At 47.0% G+C, this 15,403-nt stretch overlaps 1 protein-coding gene across 1 annotated transcript; it reads right to left on the bottom strand.

The window, feature by feature from the left end:
- Positions 1 to 224: 224 nt before the first annotated feature.
- On the bottom strand, positions 225 to 14,394 carry TUT1 (terminal uridylyl transferase 1, U6 snRNA-specific). The gene is made up of 9 exons (XM_059931772.1): positions 14,238 to 14,394; positions 12,397 to 12,587; positions 4,620 to 4,935; positions 4,335 to 4,435; positions 3,026 to 3,495; positions 2,337 to 2,446; positions 2,062 to 2,172; positions 1,788 to 1,880; positions 225 to 1,418 (listed from the first exon to the last, which is right to left on the bottom strand). The coding sequence occupies exons 1-9, from the start codon at positions 14,317 to 14,319 to the stop codon at positions 268 to 270; spliced, it is 2,625 nt and encodes an 874-aa protein (XP_059787755.1). The 5' UTR covers positions 14,320 to 14,394; the 3' UTR covers positions 225 to 267.
- Positions 14,395 to 15,403: the final 1,009 nt, after the last annotated feature.

Below are 15,403 nucleotides of genomic sequence, written 5' to 3' on the forward strand. Positions count from 1 at the left end.
CTTGGTACTTCTCAGGTGCTGCTCAAGCCACCCACCCAGCACTCCATCTGTCCAGAACTCTACTGAGTGGGTCCAGGTGCCAGACGCACACTCCTCCTGGGCTCAGAAGGAAACATACTGAGAGACCTATTTTAGGGTGGCGAGAGAGGGTGCCTGTGAGAGGCTGCATTAAGCACTGGGGGGAAGCAGGATTATTACCAGGTGGAAATTAGCAGAAACTAGTGTTTAATAAACTAGCAGCTTTATTGCCCTTTAGGGTCCCCATCTTCACTTGAGCAGGTTTCGAAGTGCTTGAGGGAGGAAAACCTGCAAGAAATGATGGAGATCAGGGAAGAGGCCTTGAGAATCCCGGAGTGGGGTCACAGTGAGAGTCTGGTCAGCCTGGGAGACAGACACCACGAAGGTCAGGAGTGGCTCGGCCCCTGGCGCCTGTTCAGTACTGCTCAGGCCTCTCAGCTGCCGGGTGACCCGAGCCTCAGTTGCCAGCCACTCTGCTCCTGTGCCAGCACCAGCTCCACCTCCTTCCTTGGTTTGCTGCTGCAAGCGTCTTCGGGCACGCCGCCGCCCCTGCCACACTCGGTGGCACAAGGCACAGCGCCAGCCCACCGAGGAGAGCGACGCCCCCTTCCCTGCCTCGGCCCGAGACCCTTCTCGGGCTGCCTCAGGTCCTCTGGGCCCCTGCTCGGCCAGCGCTGCGGGGCCTGACTGCCCCTCTTCTCCAGTGCCTAGATGCCTTCCGGCCATCGGGGCCGGCTCCCCTGGCTGCCCAGGGCTCCTCATGGCACAGTCTTGCACCGACTCTCCAACCTCTATCACCATTTCTTCCACCCCCTCTTCACCGTGGTCCCTTGCACATCCCTGCTGCTCCTCCTGCCCCTCCTCACAGCTTTTTTTCTGTCCGTCTAGTTTCAATCTTTTGCTTGTCCCTCCCTGGGGAGGCTCCCCAGTTCCACCTCCCTCTGACCGCAGTCTCTTGGTTCCCTGTTCTATATGGCACCCCAAAGCTTCCTGTAACACCTGGGCCAGGGCAGCAGTGAGCTGGGTGAAGGGAGCGGGGGGTAAGGGGATGGGTGTTGCAGACAGCAGGGAGCTAGGGGAGCTGGGCTGCAGAAGGGGAAGCAGCCCCCAGTCCCGACCCCGGGAGGAACGGCACTGGTACTGAAGGCTTCGGCAGTAACTGGCTGCCGCTTGGCAGCAGTTCTGTAGCCGCCCGGCCACCCGGCTGGTCACATTGGCTGCCACATTGTGACTCAGGTCAAAGGGGTCCTGGAGATTCATGGGACCGAGGCGCAGACCCTCCCAGAGATTAGAGGGCAGGCCCCCTGCCACAGGCAGTGCCTGACCCTCCCGCAGGGACAGCAGTGAGCCACGAAGATCCCAACAAGAGACGCAGGAGAAGAACTGGGCCAGCAGGGAACCTGGAGGAGGAGAAAGACCAGGGAAAAGGGGTCACTTGGAGGCCAAAAGTGAGATCAGCCCTGTGCCAGAGCCATTCCCTTAGCTGGACTTTCTTTTTCCCTCCCAAGCGGCTCAGAAGAGCGCCAGAGCCAGGCTCCTCTGATCCCTATAAACAAGAGGTCAAACTTCTCTCCCGTGGTGCCCCAGATACTGCCCCTTCCCCTTGCCAGCAGCATGACCTTGGGCAAGCCACTTAATTACTCCAAGGCATGGTTTCTTCATCTGTAAAGTAGCAATAACAATATTAGCTATCCCACGAGGTTGCTGTGTGCCAGTAACTGTGTCATTAGCACCATCTATTAGTCCTCTCCCAGGCTCCCCAAACTCACTCAGGGACTCCTTATTGGTGCTGGGTTCCAGTCTCGAGGCATCCCTGGGGAAACTACAGTCCCAGCCATCAACCTCCACCTGTTCGCCCTCACCTATGAACGTAAAAAAGGTGAGGGTGAGCCTGGAAGCAGGAAGATTAAGGGGGGCGGGGGAGGGTGGATATGAGAGTGATAGCAGAGATCTCATTCCCAGGGGAGCTCAATATGTCTAAGTGAGATGAAGAAGAGAGACGAAGCTCACGAGACACAGCGGGTGGAGGCCGGGCTACTGTACCTGCTTTCTGGGTGAGCTGGGACACAGTGGGCAACACAGGAGGGTCCCTGGTCTGAAGGAAATAGATCACGAGCAAGGTCAGGGCGTAGTTATTGAGAAGTGGGCCACTCCCTGGGTAAATAATCAATTCCGGTTAGATTAGAGGCGGTTCTGATACCCTCCTTGGCAGTTTTCGCAACCCCGGTTCCTGTACCTGCCGCCTTCCTTCTCTCCCTGAGTCCCTGCCTTTGCCCCGACACGAACACAGCCCCAAGTCTGTCCTGATTCATTCTCACCTGACAGCCCTCGACCCTGAGCCCAGCAGCGCAGAGTGTACACAAGGGGCCGTACTCGCCCATCCAGCTCAGAGCAGAGGCTCAGGAAGCGGGAGTTATGCAGGGCCAGCCTGGGACAGAGGGGGGACAAGGGTGTTAGGGCTCAGGAACCTATCACCCCCAGCTCTCATTCCAGGCTTGTGTAATGGGGGCCAGCTGGAAGAAGGCCAACAGAGGGTTTCCCGAGGAGTTTTCTGACATGGTTTGGAGAGAGTATGTACAAAAGAACATCAAATGTGTCTGGGAAACACTACATCCTATAAATGTCTTAAGACAGTTACAGAGCATGTTATTGTAAGACTGATCAGAGCCTTTACTATGCAAAGAAACAAAGATAGGAAGGGAGGGAGGAGGAGGAAAGAGGAAGTGGGGGAGAGGGAGGGAAGGGAGAAACCTGCCTGTGTTTAACTTAGCATTTCCCAATGCTAAAACTTATTCAACCATGGAACTCTTTCCTAAATCCTTAAAAACAGTATCCCAAGAAACACACTTTCCAAACATTGAAATGAAAGCCAGACATGAGATGAGCATCAGAAAGAGAGACAGGACCAAATAAGGACAACCTCAAGGCTCAGCTGGTGCAGGGCGCCCTCCTCAACCTCCCCAGAGTGCCCATCTGGCCTTCCCCGCCGCTCCCCAAACAAAGGTACCTGTTACTGAGGGAGATGTCACCGTGGAGACCTGAAGGCCGATGACAGAACTTGACCACAGGGCGTCGGGCAGAGGGCACGGTTTGGACTCGGTACACTCCAGGGACACAGCCCCGAAGAATGGATCCCACCAGCTCCAGCATGGCTCCCCCTTCTGCTTTCTCCCCCTTCAGGGCCTCTGCCGGTTCCATGGCCTTCCCCAGGCCCCCCTCTCCCCGGTCCTCCTGCAGTGGCGAGGATGTGGGCAGAGACTGGGGAGAGGCGAGGGTCTCAGAGGCCAAAGCAGAGTCTGGAGTCCGGGGTGCCAGGGAGGAGGAAGGGGCTTCACAGTCCAGGGCTTCCGAGTCTTGGGGAGAAGCTGGAGGCTGTGAGTCTGGAGGGGAGGCTGGGGTGCAGGCCAGGGCTTGAGGGTCCAGTGGGGATGCAAGGGCCGAGTCCAAGGATGGAGATTCTGCAGCCTTTGGAGCTGGCTGTGGATGGAAATGAGCTGAGTAACTGCCTCACCTGCGGTCCCCTAACCGGGGAACATTCCATCCCTAAGATATATCTATTACTGCTTATTATGTGCCAGGCCCTATTCTAAAGGCTTGATAAATATTAACTCATTTAACCTTCACAAGCCTTTTTTAATATTAACCTTTTAATGCCATAAAATAAACGGTCAGTATTTTACAAAAACATTATTGTCATGAAAAACAAAAAAAGGCAGAGGAACCGTTCCAGATTAAATAAGACTAAAGAGGGAATTCCCTGGTGGTCCAGTGGTTAGGACTCCAGTGCGCTTCCACTGCAGGGGGCACGGGTTCGATCCCTGGTCGGGGAACTAAGATCTGCAAGCTGTGAGGTGCAGCAAAAAAAAAAAACAAAAAACCTTTTGTGGGCGAGAGATATATGGGAATGCTGTACTTTCTGCTCAATTTTGTTATGAACCTAAAACAGCTCTAAAAAATAGTCTATTTAAAAAATAATGACCCTTTCCTATTCCCAAGGCAGGATCTGTACATTAGATGTTAGAAAACACAGATAAGCAAAAACATAACCCCTTATCTCCCCAAATAAGATATTATGCATGCTATTTTGAAATCTGGTATTTTTCCTGTTACAAATGCCATTTATCCCATGTTGATTCATTTTATCCTATCCAATATCCATACACATTCACATTTCTCCAATTATAATAACCCTTTCAGGCAGGTCCTATTACCCCCATTTTATAGATGAGGAACTAAGGCACGAGAGGTCAAGTGCTTGCCCAGAGTCACATGACCATTTCCACTGACTCTTCACAGCTGCCTCCATGGTCACATACCTGGGGCTCGTCCAAGTCCCCCAGATCCAGGAAGAGGTCAAGATCACAGCCATGGACGTCAAAGCTGTTTATGGAAGAGCCAAAAGGATGGACCACACAGCCTGGGTGCCGAGCAGAGAATAAAGGTCAAGAGACTCTGCAGGGAGTAAGTGGTGGAAGAACAAAGTGGGGCACAAAGATGGAAAAGCAGGCAAATGAACACCACTAGCTGAGGGAGGACTGGGGATGCAAACACAGGGGAGGAAGGACAGGGAGGGCTCAGACACAGTGAGGGAGGTGACTCACCAGGGAAGAACTCTGTGAAGACCTCCTGCACCAGGGCCACCACGAGGCTCCGAAGCTGCCGCTCGGCCTCAGACAGCTCCCTCAGCCCCACGAGCTTCACCATCTGCGCCTCCACGTCCGGGGCCTCCGCTAGTGCTTTTGCCAGCTGGTGACTGTCGGGGGCCACTCCTTTGGGGGACTTGGAGGCTGGGCTCTGGAACTCTTTCTGCTCCCGTGGCCGGACCCTCAGGCGATGTCCTCCCAAGCTGTGCTGGGGCTGTGAGAGGACAGCTTCCCGGGCACCCACGTCCCCCATCTCCACAATGGCAAACACTCCCTGTCAAACCACAACAGGGACAATGATGATGGTTTTGGAACCTAGAATCCAAACACATGGTCTGACAGTGGGTGAGAATCTTTAAAATGGGGACCACCATATAAATTGGGAGTATTTGTTTGCTGTTTCCATAACATCAGGGAACTTATTTATTTATTTATTTAGGCCACGCCTCAAGGCTTATGGGATCTTAGTTCCCCTACCAGGGATTGAACCCACGCCCTCGGTAGCGAAAGTGTGGAGTCCTAATCACTGGACCGCCAGGGAATTCCCATCAGGGAACATATTAAGAAAAGCAATTATCTCCTTCACTCAAATCGCATACATTTTATTCTCACCCAAGCCTGCCTCTGAAAAACCTCATTTTACCTATTTTATAAAACCCCAGTCTTCCCAATGACGTTTCACTGGTAATACCATGACTCACCCCCTAACTTTTCCTGCTTTAATTAGACTCTTTTAATATTAAGAATCCATGTAATGATCACTGTGTTAGGCATAAATATAAACACATAAACCCTATCTTTGACGAACTTACCAACAATGTGACAGCAGTGCTGCTATGATTTGGTTGAGTTTAATGATATGCATTGGGTCATTTTTTAAGGTAAAACGTTAGCAGGAGCAGAAAAAATATAACTGCTCTGGCAAAAGGCCATTTTTTTTTTTTTTTTAAACATCTTTATTGAAGTATAAAAGGCCATATTTTTTTATATTCTCTTCAGTGGTAAAGCTAGAACCTCATCCTGCTTATACAAAGGTACTCTCTACAGTAATCAAGACAGTGTGGTACTAGTGACAAAACTTTAGCTAGACTCACTAAGAAAAAAAAAAAGAGAGAAGCCTCTGATAAAATCAGAAATGAAAGAGGAGAAATAACGATGGATACCACAGAAATACAAAGGGTAAGAGAATATTATGAATATGAACAGCTATACACCAACAAACCTACAAAGGGACAACCTAGAAGAAAGGGACAAATTCTTAGAATCACACAACCTTCCAAGACTGAATCATGAAGAAATGGAAAACCTGAATAGACTGAGTACGAGTAAGGAGACTGAAACAGTAATCAAAAAGTTTCCCAAAAAACAAAAGTCCAGGACCATCAAAGACTTAATACCTATCCTTCTCAAACTTCCAAAAAATTGAAGAGGAGGGAACACTTCCTAACTTATTTTTACAAGGCCAACATCACCAATACCAAAACCATACAAAGACAACACAAAAAAAGAAAACTACAGGCTAATATCTCTCGGGAACATAGACGCAAAAATGTGCAACAAAGTATTAGCAAATCCAATACAATAATACCTTAAAAGGATCATACACCACCATCAGGTGGGATTTATTTCAGGGATGCAGGGATGGTTCAACATCCGTGAATCAATCAACAAGACACATAGTTAAACAAACTGAAGAATAAAAACATCATCTCAATAGATGTAGAAAAAGCATTTGACAAGATCCAATACCCATTTATGATAGAAACTCTCAATAAAATGGGTAGAGAAGGAATGCACCGCAACATAATAGAAGTCATATATGACAAACCCATAGCTAACATCATACTCAATGGTGAAAAACTGAAAGCTATCAGGAACAAGACAAGGATGCCCACTCTCACCACTCTTATTCAAAACAGTATTGAAGTCCTAGCCAGAGCAATTAGACAAGAAAAAGAAATAAGAGGCATCAAATTGGGAAGGAGAAGCAAAACTATCACGATTTGCAGTTGACATGACTTTATATATAGAAAACCTTAAAGACTCTACCAAAACCCACTAGAAATAATAAATGAATACAGTCAAGTTGCAGGGTACCAAAATCAACATACAAAAATCTGTTCTCTTTCTATATGCTAACAATCAGCCAGCAGAAAGAGAAATTAAGAAAACTATTTACGATCACAACAAAGAGAATAAAATACCTAGGAATAAACTTTAAGGAGGTGAAAGACATATACACTGAAAACTATAAGTCATTGTTGAAGGAAACTGAAGAAGACACAAATAAATAGAAAAACATTCCATGCTCATAGATTAGAAGAATTAACATTGTCAAAATGTCCTAAGGCAATCTACAGATTCAATGCAATCCCTATCAAAATCCCAAGGACATTTTTCACCAAAACAGAACAAAAAATTCTAAAATTTATAGGAACCACAAAAGACCCCAAATAGCCGAAGCAATCCTGAGAAAAAAGAACTGGAGGTATCACACTCCCTGATTTCAAACTATATTACCAAATCATAATAAGCAAAACAGCATGGTATTGGCAGAAAAACAGACACACAGATCAATGGAACAGAACTGAGAGCCCAGAAATAAACCCACATGTATACGGACAATTAATTTACAACAAGGAACAAAGAACATACAATGGAGTAAGAACAGTCTCTTCAATAAACAGTGTTTGGAAAACTTGACAGCCACATGCAAAAAATGAAACTAGATCACTATCTCACACCACACACAAAAATCAACTCAAAATAGATTAAAGACTTGACTGTAACACTTGAAACCATAAAACTCCTAGAAGAAAACACTGGCAGTAAGCTCTTTGATACTGGTCTTAATGTCTTTCTAGATATGTCTCCTCAAGCAAGAGAAACAAAACCAAAAATAAACAAATGGGACGACATCAAACTAAAAAGCTTCTGCACAACAAAGGAAACCATCAATAAAATAAAAAGACAACCCACCAAATGGGAGAAGATATTTGCAAATGATATATCTGATAACGGGCTGATATCCAAAATATATAAAGAACTTATACAACTCAACCAAAATTTTAAAAACAAAAAGACTGGACTTCCCTGGTGGCCCAGTGGTTAAGAATCCACCTGCCAATGCAGGGGACATGGGTTTGAGCCCTGGTCCGGGAAGATCCCACGTGCCGCGGAGCAACTAAGCCCGTGTGCCACAACTACTGAACCTGCGCTCTAGAGCCCATGAGCCACAACTACTGAGCCCACGTGCCACAACTAATGAAGCCAGCATGCCTAGAGCCCGTGCTCCACAACAAGAGAAGCAACCGCAAGGAAGAGTAGCCCCCGCATGCCACAACTAGAGAAAGCCCGTGCACAGCAATGAAGACCCAACACAGCCAAAAAGATTTAAAAAAAAAAAAACTACAATGAGATATCACCTCATGCCTATTAGAATGGCTATTATCAAAAAGGCAAGAAATAAGTCTTGGCGAGGATGTGGAGAAAAGGGAACCCTCGTGCACTGTTGGGAATATAAAGTGGTGCAGCCACTATGGAAAACAGTATGGAGATTCCTCAAAAAAATTAATACTAAAATTACCATTCAATCCAGCAATTTCACTCCTGGGTTATTATACAAAGAAAATGAAAATGCTAATTTGAAGAGATATATGCACCCCTATGTTCACTGCAGCATTATTTACAATAGCCAAGGTATGGAAACAACCTAAGTGCCCCTGCATGGATGAATGGATAAAGAAGATGAGGTGTATATATACAATAGAATATTACTCAGCTACTAAAAAAAAATCTTGTCATTTGCAATAACATGGATGGACTTTGAGGGTATCATGCTAAGCGAAATGAGTAAGACAAAGAAAGACAAATACCATATGATTTCACTTATATATGGAATATAAAAAACAAACAAAAAACAAAATAAATGAACAGGGACTTCCCTGGTGGTCCAGTGGGTAAGACTCCACGATCCCAGTGCAGGGGGCCAGGTTCAAGCCCTGGTCAGGGAACTAGATCCCGCATGCATGCCGCAACTAAAAGATCCCACGTGCCGCAACAAAGATCCCGCGTGCTGCAACTAAGACCCGGCGCAGCCAAAATAAATAAATAAATAAATAGTTTTAAAAAAAATAAAATACTATATGTACCATAAAAACAACTATTAAATAAATAAATAAATGAACAAACCAAACAAAAACAAACACATAGATACAGAGAGGAGTAGTGATTATCAGAGGGGAAGGAGCAGAGCAAAATGGGTAAAGGGGATCAACTGTATGGTGATAGATGGAAGCTAAATTTTTGGTGGTGACCATGCTGTAGGGTATACAGAAATAGAAATATAATGTTGTACACATAAAATTTATATAATGTTACAAACCAATGTTACCTCAATTAAAAAAAAATTTTTTTTTGGCCGTGCCACACAGCTCACGGGATCTTAGTTCCCTGACTAGGGATTGAACCCAGGCCCCGACAGCCAAAGCACCGAGTCCTAACCACGGTACCACCAGGGAATTCCCAAGCAATTTTTTAATTTAAAAAAAAAAAAAAAAAAAAAACACTGTGGTACTGGCATAAAGACAGACATTCAGGACTTCCCTGGTGGTGCAGTGGTTAAGCATCCGCCTACCAAGGCAGGGGACACAGGTTCAAGCCCTGGTCCAGGAAGATCCCACATGCTGCAGAGCAACTAAGCCCACAAGCCACAACTACTGAAGCCCGCGCTCCTGAGCCCATGCTCTGCAACAAAGAGAAGCCACTGCAATGAGACGCCTGCGCACCGCAACAAAGGGTTAGCCCCTGCTCGCCACAACTAGAGAAAGCCCGCGTGCAGCAACGAAGACCCAACGCAGCCAAAAATTAATTAATTATTTTTTTTAAAAAGGACAGACATTCAGATGAAGAGAATGTAATTGAGACTCCAGAAATAAACTCGTACATCTATGACCAACTGATTTTCAACAAAGGTGTTAAGACCATTCAATGGGAAAAGAACAGTCTTCTCAACTGGGATAACTGGATAACCACATGTAAAAGAATGATGCTGGACCCCTACCTCATGCCATATACAAAAATTAACCAGGGGGATGGCTTCACCAGCACACAGGCCTGAATCACAATTGGAGAATGACAGATAATAGGTTCACAGTTTCTCTTTGGGGTGATAAAAAACATTCTGGAATTAGATCATATGATGGTTGCAGAATCTTGCAAATATACTAACAGCCAGTGAATTATATATCTTAATTAATATATGATATCAATTGACAATACAAGGCGGGGAAAAAGAAAAGGGGGTCCCCTGTCTACCCTCACTTCTACCCTATGTCAAACAGCACAAAGAACCAAAGTGAAACTAAGGAGAAAGGCAGCCACTTGGGCCTGCCCTAGCCAATCTTCTGATTCTCTTCTGATTCTGAGGAATCACACAGCTCAACAGACTGCAGTGCAACACCAAGTTTGCAGCCGAAGCCTCAGCTAGCAATTAGGTGTCTCTTTGCCTGGCCTTGTCTGTGTGCACATATTTCTCTCAAGAACTGCACAAAAGGCATCAGGGAGGGCAGCATAAGCAGATTCAGAAGGATGTGTCCCCGCCATTTTTCTCCTCTCAATACCGGCATCCCCAACTAGAGCCACTATTTACTGAGGACTTTTTTTTTTTTTTTGCAACTTTTTTGTTTTTTGTTTTTTTTAGGCTGCGCTGTGTGATATGCAAGATCTTAGTTCCCCAACCAGGGACTGAACCCGTGCCCCCTGAGGGCTTATTATTAACCGAACAGTTCATGTAAGCTGTTCTCGAAGTCTCATAAGATTCCCACAACAAGGTATGTATTATTATTCCCTTTTTACAAATTAAGAAACTGAGGGGCTTCCCTGGTGGCGCAGTGGTTGAGAATCTGCCTGCCAATGCAGGGGACACGGGCTCGAGCCCTGGTCTGGGAGGATCCCACGTGCCGCGGAGTAACGGAGCCTGTGAGCCACAACTACTGAGCCTGCGCGTCTGGAGCCTGTGCTCCGCAACAAGAGAGGCCGCGATAGTGAGAGGCCCGCACACCGCGATGAAGAATGGCCCCCGCTCGCCGCAACTAGAGAAAGCCCTCGCACAGAAACGAAGACCCAACACAGCCAAAAATGAATGAATTAATTAATTAATTAATAAAAATTAAAAAAAAAAAAAAGCAACTGAAACTCAGAGAGGTTAAGTAACTCGTGACTGCCTCCCAAGTAGGGACTCCCCCAAACCTCCAATTTTCCCAGTGATGATCTCAAGGAAATGTTGTGGAAATTAAATAAGATATACAGTACTTAGCATATAATTGGTGCATAATAATTGCTCAATAAAAATTTTAGTCATTATTGTTATAATTATTGATAGAAGCCTCAAAAACTTGAGGTTTAAGTTCAGAAAAAGATCTTTCTTTACAATTGAAATAAATATGAACAAAAATGGTGGCATTGAGCTTTCTGAAGAAGCCACTTGGGACAGACACTGCCAATTGCCCACCCAATATACATTCTCCTAACTTCCTTACTAACAGAACCCTGCTTTTTGCTCAGAGGGGCAAAGTGCCCAGCTAAAAAAACTTCATTTCCCAGGCTTCCCTGTAGCTAGGAGTAACCAGGCGATAGACAGAGTTCTGGACAATGAAATATAAGGAGATGTCTGCTGAAGAGGCCTCTGAGAAATATTTTCCTGGGAAATAAAGAAAGCGGGGGAAGAGATCAGACTCAGATGACCCTAGCCTTTGATAGTCTGCCCTTCAACCTGCTTCTTCTTGCCGGAAGATGTGGAACCAGCATAATCACAACTAAGAAGTGAGAGCCATATGCCAATAATGACAGAGCAGGAAAACAGTAAAATCTTGGACGGCCCAGGTCTGGACTTCTTGTTATAAGAGAACAATTGAACCCTGTTTGTTTAAGCTATTGTGAGTCGGTTGCTGAATGCAATTTCTAAGAAAAACAGACCCCATGGCGCGGTAAGAGAAGACCTGGGCTGCTAAGTAGATTTGGGGTCATCTAAGCCCACAAAACCAGAGTGTAGCCTCAGAGCTACAATATGACCACGGAGCACAGCACCACAACGGCAAACTTTTTCCAGGGGACTAGAGAGACTCTGACAAAAGGTCGGCATGGAAGCAAGACAAAAAGGACCACAAAGAACAAGTCTGTTTGTCTTGCATTGTCCAGAGGACAGGGTGTTCTGACCGATGACCTCAGTACCTTTCAGCATAACTTAATAAACTGCTAGCTGGTTTATCAACCAGTCTCTTGAAGGGTTAGGATAGATCTCCCAATGGTGTGGTCTTAAAGCACCCACTTCACTGTAGTAGTTACTCATTTAATTGTCTACTTCCTCCACTAGACTGTACGGTCTATGCAAGCAGGCACCATGACTACCCTATGCACTACTCAGAATGCAGTTCTAAGCAGTGCCTAGTACAAAGTTAGCAGCTAATAAATATTTGGCAAATAAAAGACTGACTGAATAAACAAATGACCAACAAGTTCCCCAATGACTAATTCTGACAAACTGATAAAATCCAAGCAGGGGTGGGGGGCGAGGGTGAGAGACTCACAAAGCTGGACTAGCCCAAGTACTGGAGTATCCACCAAGGGCAAGCCACATTAGGAACCAGCAGAAACAGGCTGCTGGTCTCCCTCCCCCGTTTCTTTTGGTGTGCAGGACATCTGACTCATTCTTTACCCCCAGAGCCACTCACTCTACCTTGTCCTTGTCCATGACAACACTGGCCACAGGTCCAAATGCCTGGAAGTACTCAGAGAGCTGAGTAGAATCCACATCCCGGGGAAAGCCACTGACAAACACGCTTCGAAGTCCCTGGGCCTTTCGAGCAGCTCGTAGTTCTACCAGGTGCCGGTGCTTCCGGCCTCCCAGGTGGGCCTCTAGGCTGGGTCCTGCAAAGACAAACGTGAGGACAAAAACATCCGAATTGCACTTCAGTGTACCTACCCCGACTTTGTTCTCGGCATACCTAGATCCTACTGATGCTTCCAAGCCATAGAAAATGTGACCTTTGAATGACAAAGTCCTGGCTCCTTGCAGCTTCCTCTCTTGTCCATTTGTCTATATAAAGCATTTTAAGTGGTTCCCAGGAGAACTGGCTGTACACAAGTATTTCTTTTTTTTTTTTTTAATAGAAACACATTTCTTTTTTTTTTTTCAATTTCATTTATTTTTTTTTTTGGCTGCATTGGGTCTTCGTTGCAGTGCGCGGGCTTCTTATTGCAGTGGCTTCTCTTGTTGTGGAGCGCGGGCTCTAGGCGCACGGGTTTCAGCAGTTGTGGCACGTGGGCTCAGTAGCTGTGGCTCGCAGGCTCTAGAGTGCAGGCTCAGTAGTTGTGGTGCACGGGCTTAGTTGCTCTGCGGCATGTGGGATCTTCCCGGACCAGGGCTGGAACCTGTGTCCCCTGCATTGGCAGGCGGATTCTTAACCCGTGCGCCACCGGGGAAGCCCCACAAGTATTTCTTAAACTATCTACAAGTGCTAGGTAGAGCAACACCTGCACACTGCAAAGAAATTAACAGGTAACTTATCTAGGTCATTTATAGAAGAACTAAACAAATCAGGACCCTAGACTATTTCCCATTTATCATTTCTGAGTATAGTATAGAGATTACAAGTGCAGGATCAAAAGTCACACTACCCAGAATCAAATCCCAGCTCCGTCAAGCTGTGCGAAATCTTGGGCAACTTACTTAACCTCGCTGTTCATGTCTCCTCAGGTATAAAATGGAGATAATAATAGTACCTACCACATTGATATTATTCATATATAGCACTTGCCTGAGAGTCTGGTACATGGTGAATGCGGGAAAACTTAGCTGATTTTTAAATTTTTATTACATTTTGAGTCAGCTGCTTGATGTCACCAATGTATATGTGGGGCCAGAGAAGACTATCCTGGATTTCTGGCTTGCCCTACTGGACAAGTGGTAGTGCCATTCACAAAGGAAAAGGAGAATGAAAGATCATGTTTAGGGGAGATTATGATTCCAGACTTCAAAAGTGGAATATGAGGTTTCATTGAGCCTCTTGCGCTGTCATAAAAGGACCTTGTTTCCTTTTCCAAACCCACGTTCCAAACATGCATACCATGCTACTTCCCCCATCTCTGCCTTTGGGAAGCTCCTCTGTAGGGCTTCCCTCACTTCATTACTACCTTCTCTGTGATCCTGAAGCTTTCCAAACACATCTATAGGGTACTGAAATTGTCTCCATCTCTAGGTGGTGAGCTCCTTCATCTCTAAATCCCCTCTCCCCGCGCTAGAGCCCAGCGGAGTAGCAGGCACAAAGGGAATATCCAGTAGATGACGGTTAAAGAGGAAATAACGAAACTTCTGTCGTCGAGATTTCGGATACTGGGAAGCTGGGGTGTAAGGTGGTGGGACTCTCCCCCACTCTGTAAACCCTTCGGACAGCGGAGAGAAAACGGAGGTGAGACCCTACGAACCGACTTGGCAAGAACTATGACCTATAACCCTAACCTTCGCTAGGACCCAAAGACGAAAGCCCATAAACACCCCCCTCACTAGCCACCGCTTACGGTTGGCCGTAGTGACGTGGCAGAGGCAGCAGCGGAAACCCCCGCGAGGCAGCGGTTCGACATCCGAATCCACCGCAGCCATCACAACCGTCCGGTACTAACAAAATGCAACCACTTCGGCCACGACCGGAACTCACTTCTACAAATTGCAGCACGCTGGGAAGCAACTTCCGCCCGTCCGATAGGAAGTGACGTAGCCGCCGCCCAATCGCGCGGTACACTCCTCCGAAAACCGAGCTCTTTCCGCTCGAGGTTCCGTTTCCAGCCCGACTTAAGTCTCTACGAGCTTTAGGAATACCATCTACGATGCTTATCTGCATGCGGTAAGCCAATTGGTGTGCTCGGAGCTGTTCAGACGTTGATTGGCCCAAAGGTCGTGAATATTCATAAGGCAGCCACAGAGTGTGCTCGGTTTCTTGCCGGGCCCGCTGCCTGACGGCCGGCGATTTCCCTGCTGGGCGGTCGAGAGCATGCTGTGTCTTCCTTCAAGGGGCAGTAGAGACTGTATCCTCAACCCCATATTTACCTAGTGAATAAAGGCGGATCCTCCACGAAGCCCGCACTGTCCCTAAACTCCCAACCTCCTCAGGGCTGTTACCCTCTCCCTCTGCCGTCGGTCCTCTCCCGGAATGGGAGTTCTGCGACCTCTTCCTAACCCTCGTTGGGGAGCTCTGCCCCCACCGGGCACATTCCGGACTCCACGGGCTACAGCCAGATCGCCTCTCTTCCGCGTTAGCGGGCTGCGTGGAGTGCACCCACCAGGAGACAGAGCCACCGGCCCACTTAAAGGCATGCGGCGGAACGTGCTACGGTGGCAGCTGAGTGAAGACACTGGAGGGTGCTGCTTCCCCCTAGACTGTTATAGTGGTCAGTTCCTCCCGACACTATCGAGGTGTTGGCTCAGGCCAGGGAGGGAGTAAGAGAGCTAGGGAGGCCCCAGGGACAAGGACCATGAGATGGAGGGGCCTATCAGCTGGGCTAAGCAGCTCCTGCTGTGTTTGATCAACCCACAGCTTTCCACAGCTTCCGGCTGTGGAAAGAGCAGCGGACCTGAGGCAGACATCTCAGGATCTAACCTTGAGCAAGTCACAACTGAGGCTTTTCCCCATCTCTAAAGAAAGTGCTCAAGGAGCACACAGTAGGCTTAACTTCTCGTTCTCTCTCCT

The sequence above is a fragment of the Balaenoptera ricei genome, chromosome 8, assembly GCF_028023285.1.
Source record: "Balaenoptera ricei isolate mBalRic1 chromosome 8, mBalRic1.hap2, whole genome shotgun sequence".
In the NCBI taxonomy this organism is placed as follows: domain Eukaryota; kingdom Metazoa; phylum Chordata; class Mammalia; order Artiodactyla; family Balaenopteridae; genus Balaenoptera; species Balaenoptera ricei.